Below are 17,486 nucleotides of genomic sequence, written 5' to 3'. Positions count from 1 at the left end.
AGGGTAGAAGGGGGGGCCTGAATGAGCCCCATATATCTTCCACAAATATTTTTTTTTAAATATGTTTGCAAGGAAATTGGAGCTTTATTTTTTAAGTTTCATGAAATATTTCCCTGTCATTACTTTCTTTCCATTATGCACAGCAGTATTGGTAAGTACCCCCACCAGACATTTCTTCAAACTGGTTATGCTGCTGACGTAGTTTCTCTGAAGGTTGGCTGCTCTGAAGGGGGGAGGGGGGTTTAGAAGAATGCAGAACCTGAACCTTCCCCTGCATACAGGGCAGCTTTAGAACTTTAGACCGACCTCACCTGCAAAAGTCTGAGAAGGCGGTCATAGCCTAAGCGCTCTGATGGAGCAAATATCCCAGCAGTTTCTGTCAAAGGTTTGTTCCCTATCTTTACTAGATTAAGTTATAATTAAGACCAGACCAACTTGAGAAGTTTTGAATTTGACATTTGACTTACGTGGCGTGTCCACGGCTGCAACAATGTAGTGGTTGAAGTGAATGAATAGAAAATCCTACAATTCAGCCTTTACTGCTTCAGAAAGATTTTAGACTAGAACATTTTGCGGTCCGATTCAAACATATCACACAAGTAGAAATCACACAAGAAAAAATTTATAAATGAGGTCAAATGTGACCAGAGCAGGTATGGAAAGTCGAATGTGCTGTATATTTCATAAAATAAAAATTGGAAAGATCTCTATTTTTAAATGTAAACATTTAAATGTCACTTGAGATGCATGCATTAAGTAAATACATTTATTTACCCTTAATAAATAAATACATAAACATTTTCCACTTATTTAATTAACTATGAAATATGTTTCTCTTGCTACCAGAAAAGGATACTTCTAACATGTAACCTTTAGGCAGCACCTCATTCGAAGGTCAGTCAGTACTATACAAAGGATGAATTTATGGGCCCCCACTCATCGATTCTTTAGATTCTGTCCAAGGTCCAGCCACGGCTGTCAGCTGGCACATCAGATACTAACGTGACAGGGTACCCCTCTCATCATTTATTGATGCGCAGGGTGTATGACCTACTACTAACCCATTCCTTACCCTAACCCCTAAACCTAAAGAAACTAAAGTATATATGTTACCATACACTCCTAAAGCTACATACGCTACACTATGTAGGCTAAAATTAAACATTTTGTTGCGGATAACGTGCATGTCACAACACACAATATCAGCAACCTGTCATTTACCCTGTGCACCAATATATGACGAGAGGGGTAACCCCATTGTGTGAGTATATTACATGGATGGGGCATGACTAAGCATCAGTATTTGACCAGTTTGGAGTTAAAATTTGTTGGTGGAGGAAGGCGTGACGCAGAACGTAATACACTCTGGTAAACTGCCATTGACTCCGGCCAGATCTTACTGGACCAATCCCAGTTCAGGAGGCAGTACTTTACAATGTGTCACTGTCAGCACCAGAATTACCCATAATGCATCAAGATAAGGAGATTTTGTTGCTAGGCTTTGGAAAATTAAGAATGTACTTGAGAACACATCTTGTATCCTCAGATTTTTTAAACAAAACCAGCAGAAATCGTTCACTGGAGAGTGACATGACTTGACATGTTTCATAGGCTACAAAATCACAATAACAGAGTGCATTGCTTGGAGTTTTGGCATCACATCTGTAGTTACTTGATTGGTTCTGACCTGATGACACTGACCCTCTTAGTCCCACCTTTAAAAATTGAGCTCTACTAGCTCTGTACCAGACTGATACACCATGTATATGTCATATCAGTCTGTCTGGCTAGTGATGGGCACAAACCAAGCTTGCTTTCATCACTTTGGCAGCTGATGGAGGTGCTTCCAGAGTTTTATCATAGTCCATCAACTTAAGGTGGTTTTCTAAACACTCAATATCTCTTTACGTATTGCCGAATCCTTCATGGGAGTATTTCTAGTGTTCTGCAGAATGCTAGAAATTTTCAAATCCATTGGTCGTAACACGTAAACAAAAACTAATATGAAAGATCTTTTCAGTCTGTACAGAGGTTGGTCGAACGGAACCCATGAGGCGCAAAGGACAACTTTATATTCTATAACCACTTTTATTTCATTTTTATCATTTATCACAACAGTACTCTCATTTCCGAAGATAAAAAAGTTACCTTCTTTCTCCTTCAAAGCTGAGCTAAATTATGCAAACCTGAAGTTCTCCATGCCCATAGGAGTTGATTTCCTATGCGATTTTAACCATCTTCAGGAGGTTAAAAGAAATAGTAGAGGGTCATTATTTAGCTTCTCGCCACATTTTATAGTAAGGCCATTGCATAACAGTGTTCACTGATGTTCCCTCTATGTATTGGTAAACTAGCCCCAATAGGTGACATTGTCTAGAAATGACAGAGTTAAGCAGACGAGCTGTGAGTCAATGTTCATGTAAAAACAGGAAATAAAGCACAAGTAGTTGTTAGTTGAACTTATTAAACATAGAGAATTTGAGTAGAATAAAAAATATTCAAAAATGGTCCAATGACTTCTAGCAGCCTAAGCCTAAATAGCAGACAGGGTGTCTGCCTCCCATTTACCTTTCAGAAAAATCTAAGAACAACTATTAAACCTGCAGATTCATAGTGAAGCGCTCTGCTATGTACATAAGGAACAATTAGATCTCTGATATAAGATGAGGCTTGGTTACTAAGGGCTTTATATGTGAGGAGTGTTCAATTCTATTATAGATTTAACAGGAAGCAAATGAAGGGAAGCTGAAATATCTTTTTCAATTTTCATATACAAAGAATAATCTGTTAAAATTCTCAGCTATCATAAACATTTGAAAAAAGACAAATATGAACTAGAAAACATATAATAAACAATAAAATAAATATGTAATATTATATTTAATATCCCGCATTTTTCTTTGCAGAGTTTGCATGCTCTCCCTGTGCATGTGTGGGTTCTCTCTGGGTACTCCGGCTTCCTCCCACAGTCCAAAAAACTGACTTAAGTTAATTGCCTTCTCTAAATTGTCCTTAAGTGTGAATGTGTATGGTTGTATGCCTGTGTGTTGCCCTGTGACAGACAGGCGACCTTTCCTCAGTATACCCCGCCTCTCTCCCATAGACTGCCAAGGATAGGCACTGGCCCCACTGTGAGCCTTACAGAATAAGTCTTAGATCGATAGATGGACTGAAAACTATTTATCGACAAAATACAAACTTTCATATTTCAAAACCGATTCTTGTTCCTACTCTATTGAATAAACATTTGAGGTTTTTAATCAGTAGATTGGTTGAATGTTATAATCTTTTAGCTTTTTTAGAAACCTAATATTTAAGCATTTACTTCTATAGAAATGTGGACACTACATGAACATCAAGAAAATTTGTTTTTTTTCTTATCTAATTTGGTAAAAACTACATTGTTCAAAAAGTTTGTTTTTCTTTTTCAAACTTGCATTTTTTATTTTTAGATTTGCAGATTTTTCTTTGAGCTTCAAATTTATGCCCTGTTTTGGTGTGGGGGGGCGGGGCCTGAGACAACAGCGTTCTGTTCAACACAGTGGCTGAACAATCCAGCGTCCACTGGAACTGGAAATTACCTATCATTAATATTTTATGTATAAATAACATGTTTTACTGATTGAATAAGCTTACATGAACACACAACGCAAATTTCAGATAATAAAACACGATCTTGACAAATTTACAGAGCATTTAAACCATTCCCAAGGCTCCCATGCAATGTAAATGAAACAGAATATGTACAATAAATATCACGAGTTTTAAGGAAATTCATACTTTCATAATTAAGACCCAGATCTGTTGGAGAAGAACATTATATCAGACCAGGTTCTTTTAACTGCTTCAACTAAAACATAAGAATTGGGCAATGATTCTTGTCCCGATTGGTCCACAGAGCTGTCAATCAGGATGACATCCATAACCAGGAGGGTCATGGGACATGTGAGTCTTCCAGTTAAATCTCAGCGTCAAATGAACCTGCAGCAGCTATTGTGGAGAGAAATTGATCTTAGTGATTGATCGAGGTCACATGAGCAGGCTGCTCAGTCTGCTGCCTCTCTGAAGTTACAAAACATCCAGATCAATTTTGAGAACACTTTATGGTTCTCCATATGGAGAATGATACTGTCAGTATCCAAACTTTGGATCAGAATTAGCTGTTGCCTCTAATTCATGAGGAAGAGTGGAGTCTTTCCCACCTAATCATCACATGCTGCTGTTGGGTCACTCGACCGCTTACGTAACTGGGATCTGAAAAAGGAGACAGGATTAGAAGTGAAAGGTCAGAATGCTGCAGGATTAAAAAGTTAATCTGCTGGAGAGGAAATCCGTCGCTGCTGTTTTGCTGCAGCTCAGACCAACTCTAACCAGAGTTCTGATGTTTTTCAATAAAGTTCTGGTTCTGATGCTCAAAATGACCTGCTTCAGAATTGCTATGAAAAGGTCAATTTAAACCCATAACCTATGGCATCAGGATTCTGCCAAAAGTCAACATTATCAATAAGTACTCCTACGAGCAGCTTTATTTCATACAGACGTTCGGAAACGACACCTAACGTGTATGTTGAACATGTTACATGTGCAAATAGGGTACCAGGGGACCCCAATATACAACACACAAGTGCTTGTTCCGACTCTTTGCTAAGGTGCCCATTGCAAACTGCCTTCCTGTTTCTAGCTGAAGTTAGAGCTAGCAGAAACCTGCCTAGTGGTTAGCGCAGTGTGCTTGTGCTTTGAGGAGGTTGCAGGTACCCAGTTCAATCCCCACAGCCTTCCCTCTGGCTCTCTGAGCAAGACCCTTAACCCCACACTGCTCACCATGGGGATGGGTTAAATGCAGAGGTAAATTTCTCGAGTGTGAGATCAATAAAGTTCAATTATTATTATTAACCAAAGGGCTATTTGACCTGAACTTTTTTTCTAGATGTCCTATAACCCTGTTTAAAGTCGTAGTGAAACGGCCGCTCCAACCGTTGCATTTCTGAATTCTCCCGAGTGGTGCACGACTTTCCACGAGTGAATGTGATTGGTCGTTTATAAAGAGGGCAGGATTGTTGTGGCAGAAGGTTCACAAGCATGTTTGATTGTGGCCAGTTTGTCGGAAGCATCATGCTAACCAGTTAGCATGATGCAACTTAGTGCTAGTAGGTTCCCAATGGTAAAATACATTGGGACCAAGTAGCACTAAATCTGTGATTTAGACGCTGCCAGTTCGGTTAGGTCTACGCCTGCCGAAGACACAGACGTCCATCCCCGTGAACTCTGGGATGTAACTCAATGGTAAAGTAAATGATTCTTATTTCAACTGTTGCGTATATTAGCTGCGACATATGAATCAAGATGCTATGAATGAAAAAAAATGGATTGACAAGATGACCGTTGATATATGATTGGCCGAATTTTAGTGTACAAGCTGACGTATAAGTAACTGGCCTGCATAAGATAATGAAAAAACCCCACAGATTTTAAGACGGGATTAATTTTTTTAAATATAAATTTTTTAAGTATTGGGACAACATTGTCTGATAAAGAGAACATTTATATACACGTTTAAAGCTACAGTGTGTAATAATTATAGGGATATAAAGTCAAAAATTTAATATATTATACATAACTATGTTATTTATCATCACCTATGAGCTCAGCCTTTTAACCATAATATTTGCGTTGCCTTAGAATTCGTTATTTATAATTACATAGGAGCGGGTCTCGCAGCCATGGAGGCAGACATCTTTGCGCTACGGCAAGCGCAGAGGCAACAAACTAGCGATTGCGAGATCTCCCATTACGCTCGAAAATAACTACGGCAAGTTGAGAGAGATGAACTGAGACGGTACTGAACAGTAGATGGCAGTATTATGCCTGAGAAGCGTTTAGTCTGCCTGAAACCAAAGAAGAAGAAGAAGCAGGTATACTGCGCCTCAGTAACAAGAAAGGTGAACAAGGCAGCAGGCGTGAGTGACTTTGCAAACTGTTTGGCACTGTGTGGCCAAACATCAGACGAATGGAGGATCATGCCTACTCTGTATCACAACGAAAAGCGGCGGACACCGAACCCCCGTCATCTAAGAAGCGGAAACACGATGAGAATAAACGCAAGCGTGACAAGAAACGACAAAAAACACGGATCAACATTGGCACGGCATTTACACGATGGAAGTCACTGATGGAGGAAAAAGGTTTTCAAAGTGACGCTCAAGTTGCCAGTTTTCTCTTGGACAGGTAATTAATCCTACACACACAATTGTCTAATATCACTGCAGTTTTTGGAGTACAGGATGCTCAGACCTGTCTAAAACAATAACATGCTGCGTGATGATGCTGTTACTCTCCAGTATACTTATTCAGCAACGTCCCTGACGTTTCACAGATAATGATTCAGTAATTTTCTGTAAAATAATTTTCTGGATATATACCTCGGTTACTTCTCTCCGGCTCCTTTGGAGATCTTCAAGCCTTTCCTCCTCTGCTCTAGTCCCCCCCGCTGGCTCCCCTCCCTCGCCTGGCCCTGGCTGCACGCCAACCCCGGCCTCTCTGCCCTCTTCCTCTCCCTCTTCCTCGCCTTGTAACCCCCGTGCCACAAACATGACTTGGACTCTGTAAACGGGGAATATATATTCTTCCAGCGAACACAATCTCGCTGTTAAACTAATGACTACAATTACTTCGTCTGTTTATATCACCATGCAAAGCAGCTCACCAAAACGTCACAACGACGTAGAAAAAATAACGGGTATATTTATTATATAAAGTCTACATGAAATCTATACCCTACACAGACTAATGAAATACTATCTGTAAAATTATCTATGTAAACAAACCTCATCACTTGAGAAGGTAGGTGATGCGGACGTCGTGGAAGACATTTTGTCCCGTAACGCTCGCCGTACTGTTGGGGGGGAGAAGCGGTGGGGGGGAGACGTTCATGTTGCGGCAGTCTGCAGTCTGACCGCTAGATGTCGCTGAAAATTACACACTGTAGCTTTAAGGCAGAATGATTTGATGTTTAAATATGACTTCCCTACGACTTCAAAGGACGCCCTACAGTCAATCTAAATCCAGTACTCATCCAAACCTCGTTATATCAAATGAAGACTGCTTAACAACTTCCAACTCTTTATGAAAAGCGGTTAGCCTGAAGTTGCTGTGGTAGTAGTAAAAAGAGTACAGCCTCAAGATGTAGGATTCTTGAAAAGTAGCCAATTACAGGCAGCCTGCTTTTTCTGTTGGGTAAAGCCTTCAAAGTGACAAAAGTTGACAGGACTGCACAGAGACAGGTCCACAAGCGAGGAGGAAGTAGGTTGCACGAGTGAGGATATCCAATCAGTAACAAGCAGTACTGCAGTACTCTATTTACGCATGTAACATGTTAAACATGAGGAAGAATTAATGAGCATCTGTATGAAGTAAAGCTGCTCATAGTATTTATTGCATCTCTGGATGACACCATAGTAACTGGTTAACTGATTGTTAAATGAGCAGCGCATTGTTTAACTGGTTGTTAAACAGTTGGTGACTGATTTGAACTTTGACTGATTAACTAATATGATTAACTATATTAATTGACCGATATTTAAGTGATATTAATGATAATTAACTGACTGGTTAATAGATTAGCTAAGCAACTGGTGAGTTCAAGAGTAGAATTTATTTTCTGATATCAACACTTCCATAGAGGAAATAAAAAAGCGACATAGGTGTGACCTTTATTGAACTTTATTAAACTTTATTATACTCTGAAAGGATAAACACAAAAGGATAAATTAGCCCTCATGGAAACATCACTTCCTGTTAGAGCAGGGAGCTACATTATATCATCATACTCAGTCTGTTACAGTGACATCCAAAGCAAAGTTAAACATCATCAATGTGCTACATTCTGTGACAATACCCACCCTGAAGCTGCAACAGCTGGTACCTGAACGCAGCACAAGGCCTTCAGTGCCCGCCTGAATATCTCAGCATCTGCAGGCTAACAATAACACTGACATTCACCTAAACACATTTCCCCTCATACATCATGTCTCTCTCTCACACACATACACACATACCAACAGGTTAGAGCACTGCAGTGTTTTCAGGTATTAAAGGCTTCAGGAAGGTGAGTTACAGTAGATATCGTGACAACAAGAAATGGCGATTCGACAAATAACTAAAGCTAAAACTTTGTAGAGAAACACCTAAACCACCTGTTCCACCTGGGCTGGATCTCCTAGTTATCAATTTAGTAGCTCTGCCTTGTTCTAAATGACTGGTTCTGACCATAAAGTGGTTGATTATTCGAATACATTAAAAGCTTCTCACTGGTTCCTCTTAGTTCAAGTACAGTCTGATCAGAATCTCAGTCTGTGTTCCCAGAAATGGTCCTATCATAAAGTTTCTTAAAGTCTAAACAGACCTGCTGGTTGCTGTGGAAACCAGACGCCGCATCAGCACACAAACAAAGTTTTAAGGATTGGCTAAATTCCAAAATGTGAAACCGCTACATACTCATGATACAATACAACAAGCACAGACCATAATCATTTTTTCTTTAGTTCCAATCTTGGTTCTGGGGCAAGTTTGGTACAAGACCAGAGTTCTGAAGACGTGGTAACACTCCTGACCTGTTAGCTTAGGGTTGGGACATCCTCTCAACAGAGCCAGTCTAAAGCCCAACTGTAAAACTGGTTTTAATCATGGCTTCAAATGAGAACATAATGTACCTCTGAAAGGTGGATGTAGGAAAAAATGTATTCTCCAAGAACCTTGAACCCATTATGACTGTTTTGATCAACAACCTTTACGTGGCTCTGGTTCCAGAGGATCAGAAACCGTTTGACACGACGGCATGAAGAGAACTAAGCATGGCTCTTTGGAGTCTTCCTTCCGTGACTTGCAATGAAGCAGAAGTTAGACTTAGATGAAGTCCTGAGGATCTGAGGTCAGTTTTAGAAATTAACCTGAACAGTATTGGAAGTTAGGAGTTTTAGAACTTACTATGAGGCTTTGTAGGTCATATCAGACTTCTCCTAAATATCCACCAAATGTCCCTTTAAATTTTCTACCTACATATTTTTAAAGTTTGGAGACTTGTTTCACAAAGGGACCTCTATTTTTTAACCCCCTTCAAGCATTGGTTAGTTTTCTAGTACTGTCAGGTCCAAATGTATGATGGCTCTGAAACCGGACTCATCCTGGGGATTTTATATTCAGATATTTTCTGCCATTTGATTGTTTTGTTTTTTGCAGCAGAGTTCTGTGTTTCTTTTATTCCATTTGAGGTTCTGGTGCCACTTCGGTTCTGGCTCTGTGACCTAGACGGTAGCAGGTGAGCGGTTTTCTAGAACAGTTTCAGAACTGCAGGAGGTGAAGGGAATGAAGGAAGGACGTGCTTTGGTCTAAAGGAGAACGTGCCAGCTCTGGTGAATCTCTGCAGGATAAAAACCAGTCCAATTAAAATCTTCTCTCACCAGTAGGGAGCACTGGTTTCCACTCGACCCCAGCTTTGCCACTCAGGGAAGATACCTGCTGATGTCCTGGGACTTCCAAATGGATCAAACTCCATCTTGTCTGTCTTATGTGTGCTGCCGTGCCTCTGAATCTCCTGCCCAACGCTCCTTTTTGAAATCCAGTTTTGACAGCCAGTTGGATCCGCCGTCATCAACCGGTAGTTGTTCCCAAGGTTGTTATCCCAGTAGGTATGATCACTGGTCTGGTACTTGATGCAGAACTCCACTCCAGTGGAGGACACCATGTCCTGTGGTACAGAGACCGAGAAGCTAAAGGTGTCCGTGTCAGGGCAGCCGTAGACATTGTTCAGGTACTGGCACTTGATATCCTGGAAGGAGCTCCAGGAATCAAACGTGATTCGGATCAAAACAGACTTCTCATAGCAAATGTTCCGGACCTGGATGGTACCAGAAAGGAAATGGTCCTTTACTGCACAGGTTTCCAGACACACCTGCTGTGCTTTAAGTCGGTTTCTCAGATCCAGGTAGTCTGTAGATGGAGGGGTAAAATCCAGAACCAAGCCAGAACCACTTTCTTCGGAGTCTGGAAGCAGAACAAACCAGAACACAAATTGTGAATTTCAATATATTGCAAATCTAGTTTAAGTGCTTGACGGTACATCTGAGATGGCCCGATTTCAATACATTTTGCTCTAATATTTGATTCAAATTTAGCCCCAAACAAAAATTTTTAGACAAAACCACAAAGATTTTGCCAATTTTTGTGCATTAGTAATTCTGTAAGAACATTAAGATGAACATGTTTCGGGGATGTTTCAGCTGGACTATCTCATTCTATCAATCATGTGAAATAGGATACAACACAGACAGGTGACTATGACCTCGGTCTGGTGATAAAGCAACATCTAGGTCCGAATCTCAGAGATTTTTAAAGGATCTCTAAGCTTATAAAAATCTCTGAACTGAGATCCTCAGAAAAAGACCGGTAGAGGTTTACATGTTTTTCCCTCTGAAGATTGGATTATCCTGCACAGGTACACATGCAAGGTACATAAGGCAAGTTCTGGGATCAAACTAAACTGGACAAACCAATCTCAGAGGGTGTTTTTGGATAAGTAATGGGGACATTGTTGAGTGTAAAAATGACCCTCTCCGAAACATGTTTTCTGGAATGTGTTAGAGCCTACAGCGCAGGAGTTGGTGGACAGTACCAAGAGGAACACCCTATGAAACATTATTGAACTCAAAATGTTAGGAATGAAAGGCCTGCAGCCTGGTGCATAACACAGCATTCAATCAGACTGATGCCTATTTCTTTTCTCTACCTTTGACGTCTTCCAGGCACAGTGCTTCAGTAGCATCCTCCAACTCTGTCAGGTGAAACTGCAGCTCAGCTTGAAAGTCGTCCTCTTCCTCGTTGTAGACATGAACAGTGGTCAGTGCCAGTCCCTGAGAGTCCGCGAACACCACGCTCTTCCTCAGGATCTTCTTCTGTGGCACGTTTTCTGCAGGGGCTGGGGTTTCCAGGGAGACAGGGCTACAGCATCCAGAGGACAGGCATGAACGCAGTGGCTGACAACTTGGGGACACAGTAGCTGACGTGTATCTGTGTTTGTCATGGTTACTGAGGAAAGAATAAGGCGGAGGAGAGCTGGCAAGGCAGATCCTGAAGGCCATGTCGACAGGCATGATGGAAAACTGAGAGTTGAGGAAAGAGAAACTGCATGTTACACATTAGATAGACATGGGAGCTAATAATGCTACTGTGATATGCAATAATTTTAATGTGTCTGTTTTATTATGTATTATTAAGAAATTGTTGATTATTTTTATTTTTGTGTGCTTAGTTTATTTTCATTTTATTCCTGATGCGCTGCACTTTTTCTCAGCTGTGGCTGCAGTTAAGGAGCTCTATACAAATTTGATGATGATTAATTCATTTTCAAGAAGATTGGAATTAAAAGTGCTTGTCTTCCACAGAGAGGAGTGGATATGCATTGCATCTGTCTTTATGGTAAAGTGCATTTTATCAGTCAGATAAACAGCTTTTCCCTTCATATGGCTCTCTAGACGCTGCTCAATTCAGTGTTACTGGAAAAGAGAATTGAGCAATTCTTGCCTGTGAAATGATTCATTGTAAAAATATGAAATATGTTAAGTTTAAGAAAAAACAAATAACAAGTGAGCCTTTTAAGGACCAGAATGAGTCCAGATTGACACAAAGAAAAAAGTTTTTTTTTTATTACTTAAAGACCAGAAGCTTCAAATAAGGACGAAATCTTTAAAAAGAAAAAAGTAAATAGTTCAAATGAGCAGATAACTACCCCCTTCTAACTGGGTCTGGTAAACCTTGGATGATGGTTCTGATGGAGCTATGGAGGTGAGATATGGAAATGGATAGGGCTGGGTACCGAACATCGGTTCTATTATGGTACCGACCGAAATGCTTCGGTTCTACAGAGTATCGAAACATGCCTCGTCTTTCGGTGCCAAGTTTTGGTGATTGGCTGTAACAATGTGATTGCGTCACCCAGGAAAAATACACAGGTGGTCCCGCCTACAGCCAGGGTTCATGTGTATCTGTTGTGAAATGGTTGCAAGCGTCATGGAACCCCTTTAAAATGCCCCCCAGGTCAAAAGTGTGGCTTCACTTTATTAAGACTGATGCCAATAGTGCGCAATGCAATACATCGTGCACGGAAACAATTTAAGAGCAGAAAGTTGCTCGGTGTTTGACTGCAAGAAGAGCGGACCGCAGCCGGCGCGACCATCCTCCTCTCAGCAGCCCGTGGGCAGAGCAAAGCCAGAGCGAAGTGAATCATGCTGCTTTCACACCGGGCACAGCAAGAGCAGCAAAATCGCGTCTGCTGCTTCATTTTTGCTGTTGTACAAGTTTAGTTCTGACGCGCGGCTGAAGCAGCTTTGCTGCTCTGGCTGCGCGGTCGAAAAGTGGCTCTGACGCGCGTTGGGCGGAGCTACTCTATCCTTTATTTGCCTTGCAGCTACACTATATTGCCAAAAGTATTTGCTCACCTGCCTTGACTCACATATGAGCTTAAGTGACATCCCGTTCCTAATCCATAGGGTTCAATATGACGTCGGTCCACCCTTTGCAGCTAGAACAGCTTCAACTCTTCTGGGAAGGCTGTCCACAAGGTTTAGGAGTGTGTTTATGGGAATTTTTGACCATTCTTCCAGAAGCGCATTTGTGAGGTCGCACACTGATGTTGGACGAGAAGGCCTGGCTCTCAGTCTCCGCTCTAATTCATCCCAAAGGTGTTCTATCGGGTTGAGGTCAGGACTCTGTGCAGGCCAGTCAAGTTCATCCACACCAGACTCTGTCATCCATGTCTTTATGGACCTTGCTTTGTGCACTGGTGCACAGTCATGTTGGAAGAGGAAGGGGCCAGCTCCAAACTGTTCCCACAAAGTTGGGAGCATGGAATTGTCCAAAATGTCTTGGTATGCTGAAGCATTCAGAGTTCCTTTCACTGGAACTAAGGGGCCAAGCCCAGCTCCTGAAAAACAACCCCACACCATAGTCCCCCCCTCCACCAAACTTTACACTTGGCACAATGCAGTCAGACAAGTACCGTTCTCCTGGCAACCGCCAAACCCAGACCCGTCCATCAGATTGCCAGATGGAGAAGCGCGATTCGTCACTCCAGAGAACGCGTCTCCACTGCTCTAGAGTCCAGTGGCGGCGTGCTTTACACCACCGCATCCGACGCTTTGCATTGCACTTGGTGATGTATGGCTTGGATGCAGCTGCTCGACCATGGAAACCCATTCCATGAAGCTCTCTGCGCACTGTTCTTGAGCTAATCTGAAGGCCACATGAAGTTTGGAGGTCTGTAGTGATTGACTCTGCAGAAAGTTGGCGACCTCTTCGCACTATGCGCGTCAGCATCCGCTGACCCCGCTCCGTCAGTTTACGTGGCCTACCACTTCGTGGCTGAGTTGCTGTCGTTCCCAAACACTTCCATTTTCTTATAATACAGCTGACAGTCGACTGTGGAATATTTAGGAGCGAGGAAATTTCACGACTGGATTTGTTGCACAGGTGGCATCCTATCACAGTTCCACGCTGGAATTCACTGAGCTCCTGAGAGCGACCCATTCTTTCACAAATGTTTGTAAAAACAGTCTGCATGCCTAGGTGCTTGAATTTATACACCTGTGGCCATGGAAGTGATTGGAACACCTGATTCCAATAATTTGGATGGGTGAGCAAATACTTTTGGCAATATAGTGTATATTTGCTGTGATCAGTGGGAATAAAGTAGTTTTATTATGTTTTTAAGTGAGAAAGTCCACCTGAAAACTTAATCGGTGCAGTCAGTTCATCCTGATTACCATCCTGCCTTTCAATATTATTTCTGTCGGAGCCGCTCAGACCCCCACATACCAGCAGTGCGCTGTCAGTAGGATTCCCATTCAACGGGCTTTTTTGTCTCCTGAGAAAGCAGACATGTTAATTTTTCTAAAGAAAAACTGCTAAGTAAAAAGGTCCTCACAATGTAACAGTGAATATTAGACACTGACTTGTTTGCAACTGTTCTTCTTCGCTGAAAAAAAAAAATGTATGTAAGAGGAAAAATGTAAATGGAAAATTCAGAGTTTAAAATAAAACTCAAGTATTGTACTTTATTATGTTGTGTAATTTTCTTTTTCTTCGAACTGATATTATAAAACTGGTATCGAAAAAAGTATCGTTCAGGAACCGGTATCGAAGTCAAGGTATCGCAATTGGTACCGGCACCGAAAATTTTTGAACGATACCCAGCCCTAGCAATGGATAAACTTGCGAAAAAAAAGTAAAGGTAACATTATTCCTGATTATTGATACTTCCTGCCTGCAGCCGTCAACACCTACAACACCAACACCTACAACACCTGTTTAAAAAATAACTTCCATACAGAAAGCCCATACTCTTATCTTCAGCTACCGCAGTATACATGTCAGATTAAATAATACGACTTATACTTCAGCGATGGTATCAATTGTATCTCTTATACGATATCCGTTGGCTGTGCTGTTCTTTTTATATCTCTTTGCAGGTGATGAAGCAGACTGAAGATATTTTATCATTGTCTCCCTTTTATCTCCTCTTTCTTTCATCTTTTCTCCTTTTTCCTGTTTTTCCTTTCCTGTTCTACTGAAATTGCAGTCTCCATATAATCAGTAAATAATCCCTGCATTAATTATAATAAAGCTATTTATATGCATAAATCAAGCAGAATACTATGGCGAAAGCTGCACTGCTCCACTTGTGAAAGCAAAATCTGTTAGGCTCTTGACTTAGAAAAGAAAGAAAGAAAAATAACGTATGAGTTACCGGAAAGTTTCATTTCACTTTGGGATTAATAAATTAATTTTCACTGAATGAATTCAACCAATGGATCATGTTTTTTTTTTATGGGATGGTAAAATTCCTCAGGAGCCCATCGCTGGTCAGAACCAATGAGACAGATCAACTTTAACGTTAATTTAATAATTTATTTAAGCTTTCTTATTTGTAAAATATGTTCAATGTCATCTCAAATTTTTCATTTTTTTTAAGTTAATCATTTGAGTTGAAATTTTAATCATTAGGTTTTTAACCATTTATCTATCAAGCGTTCCAGTTAATTTATTGTAATGAATAATATGAGGTTTTGGATGTCAGGATGAGCTGGCTCTGATCTGAGCTCCTGCTGCTGGGGGGTTTATGTTGTTGTTGTTTTGACGCTCGCGCTGCAGTTTGAGTCCTTCTGTTGTTACGCAGATAGATTTAGTCTCACCTGCTGCGTTTCATGGAGAAGTTCCGCTGGGAAATAACCGGTGGTTTTCGGGGCAATTTGGGCCGCAGCAGCTCCAGGAACGGTCCTCCTCCTCACTTCTCTGGCATTGTGGTAGATTTAGTACTTTATTTACTCCTTTTCCTCTTTCTGGTTTTCAGCCATCTTCTGTCTGTGCGCGCCTCGACACGCCCCCCCGTCAGCTGCTCAGAAAGATACAGAGAACAAAGCAACCAATCAGGATTCAGAAACGTCAGCACGTTGGGCTTTCCTCCAATAGGAAATGTGGAAGGGAGGAGCCTGTCAGGACTGGGTCACATCCTTCTCTTAGCCACGGGAGCAGAAACAAAAGGCGAGGACGGGGCTTAAAATTCCTTACATGTCCTTTAGTGAGGCGAGAAACCTGTAAGTTGGTTCTGAAAACTAACCTAAAGGGTTCAGAGGTAACTCTGACGCTACTTTGTCAATAGAGGAACTTTTTTTTCTACCTCAAATTTTTTTGCAGTAGAAAAATGCAGATGATATCAGTAAGACCAAACTTTAGTCTTAACCTTTATAGTTTTTGTTTTCAACTAGTTGTGGTAGATGCTGTAGCCAGGAAGGATCATCTGTCTTGCATTAGATGTTTGTTTGCTTTAAAAGTATAGTGTATGATTTTTGTCTTTTTTTTTTTAAAGACTTGCCCTCTCCACTGTAAAATAAAAAAAAAAATTCATATGCACATCCCTATACCAGGGAAAACCTATTAAGCGTGTGCAAGAGCATGCACAAGCCCATTTCTCCTTGTGCACGCTCGGTTTAAAAGTTGCTGTTCTCATAGCTCATACAAGCTTACTGTACTGTGCCTGCATGTCCACCCTAAACCCCCAAACCCCTCAATCACTATGTAGAGCAGGGACTATATAGTGGACTTTATATGAACTCAGTTACCGTAAATCTTCTAATATTGGCCGCTATTCCACTAGCGGCCGGGTCTCTAACAATGGCCTGTCTGGCTGTCGGTGGAGGTAAATAATGGCCGGACTCGTATACAGGCCGGAGCTATATTTAGAACCAACAATGTTCCTGGGCATTCCTCAACAACTTGTTATAGTCACATACAAGTACCACAGGGAGGCAATGTTTGCTAACGAATCCAAACCATTAGCATGGGAAGTCCCATCCTCACACAGAGATCGTAGTGGCCTTACACAATAGTTCTTATCTGAAAGACACGTGATTACCAGTAAGTCTGGTGGTAACCAGGCAGCGTTAAAATTACAGAATTTCGTTGGCTTTTGTTGTTCTGAATTTCCCTTGAAATATATGATACTGGTAGCCTACTTCCACTTAGCCCGCCTCAAATAAAATTTCGCTGTGATGGCAGAACAGTTTCCATTAACTTTTTTAAAACTTTGTTTCGCAAGTCAGTTTGGCCAAGATTCCATTCTGTTTTTTTGTATTGCCATGCAGAAAAATTGCAGCTGCTGGAAGATGTCTGAATAATGTTCTGTATACCGTTATGGTAAATGTACTTTTTCAATAAATTAACCTAGTATTTTATAGGTTCAAAGAGACACAAAATCTTGTTTTTATTCATTCCACTGGTAGTATGTTTTGATCAAATAGAAATAGAGGCCTGCGTCTAATTCTGGCCTCCTTGACATTAAGGAGGTCCACTTATTTAGATGATCCACCCGGAAAAAGAAAATCCACTCCTCCAATCCAATCCTCCACTACACCTCTAACAGTCCTATGAAGAGGATGCTCTGGGATGTCCAGATTGTTCCTTTCCTCTGTGAAATCGTCTGCAGAGTTTCTAGAGAACAGAGCCGACCTTTGTCATTAGCTGGTTGAGCTATTTCAAGTAATTTGCTCTGATGCTTTTACCAGCAGATGATGGAGTAAGAGATCACACTCTCCATAACAGACATAAGGAAGATATGTAACAACTTGCCGCAAATGCTGAAGAACCTTAGCTTCCATAAAAGGTACTTCTTTGTCCCTTCTTGTAGATGGTTTTACAGTTGTGTCTCAATTGGAGTTTGTTGTCCAGGTGAATACTAAGGTCTTCACCCATGATGTTAATAGGATGCAACTTCTTCCTGTTTCTTCTGAAATCTACAATCATCTCCCTTGTTTTGTTGACATTCAGGATATGATTATTGTTTCCACACCATGCCAAAATAGCTTCACCAGTTAGAGTATTTCTGCGGATGAAAGGACAGCCTGGTACTGCAAGTAAAAGGTGTGCAGAATAAAAAGGAAGAC

The 17,486-nt window shown here is 41.1% G+C and overlaps 1 protein-coding gene across 1 annotated transcript; it reads right to left on the bottom strand.

The window, feature by feature from the left end:
- Window positions 1–7,703: 7,703 nt before the first annotated feature.
- On the bottom strand, window positions 7,704–15,446 carry LOC119775984 (protein phosphatase 1 regulatory subunit 3C-B-like). The gene is made up of 3 exons (XM_038274172.1): window positions 15,240–15,446; window positions 10,781–11,153; window positions 7,704–10,038 (listed from the first exon to the last, which is right to left on the bottom strand). The coding sequence occupies exons 2-3, from the start codon at window positions 11,142–11,144 to the stop codon at window positions 9,452–9,454; spliced, it is 951 nt and encodes a 316-aa protein (XP_038130100.1). The 5' UTR covers window positions 11,145–11,153; window positions 15,240–15,446; the 3' UTR covers window positions 7,704–9,451.
- Window positions 15,447–17,486: the final 2,040 nt, after the last annotated feature.

The sequence above is a fragment of the Cyprinodon tularosa genome, unplaced genomic scaffold (genome assembly GCF_016077235.1).
Source record: "Cyprinodon tularosa strain WSP-4 unplaced genomic scaffold, ASM1607723v1 ctg90, whole genome shotgun sequence".
Classification (NCBI taxonomy): domain Eukaryota; kingdom Metazoa; phylum Chordata; class Actinopteri; order Cyprinodontiformes; family Cyprinodontidae; genus Cyprinodon; species Cyprinodon tularosa.
The sequence above is the reverse complement of the archived record's forward strand: the minus strand, read 5'-3'. Positions and strand labels throughout refer to the sequence as shown.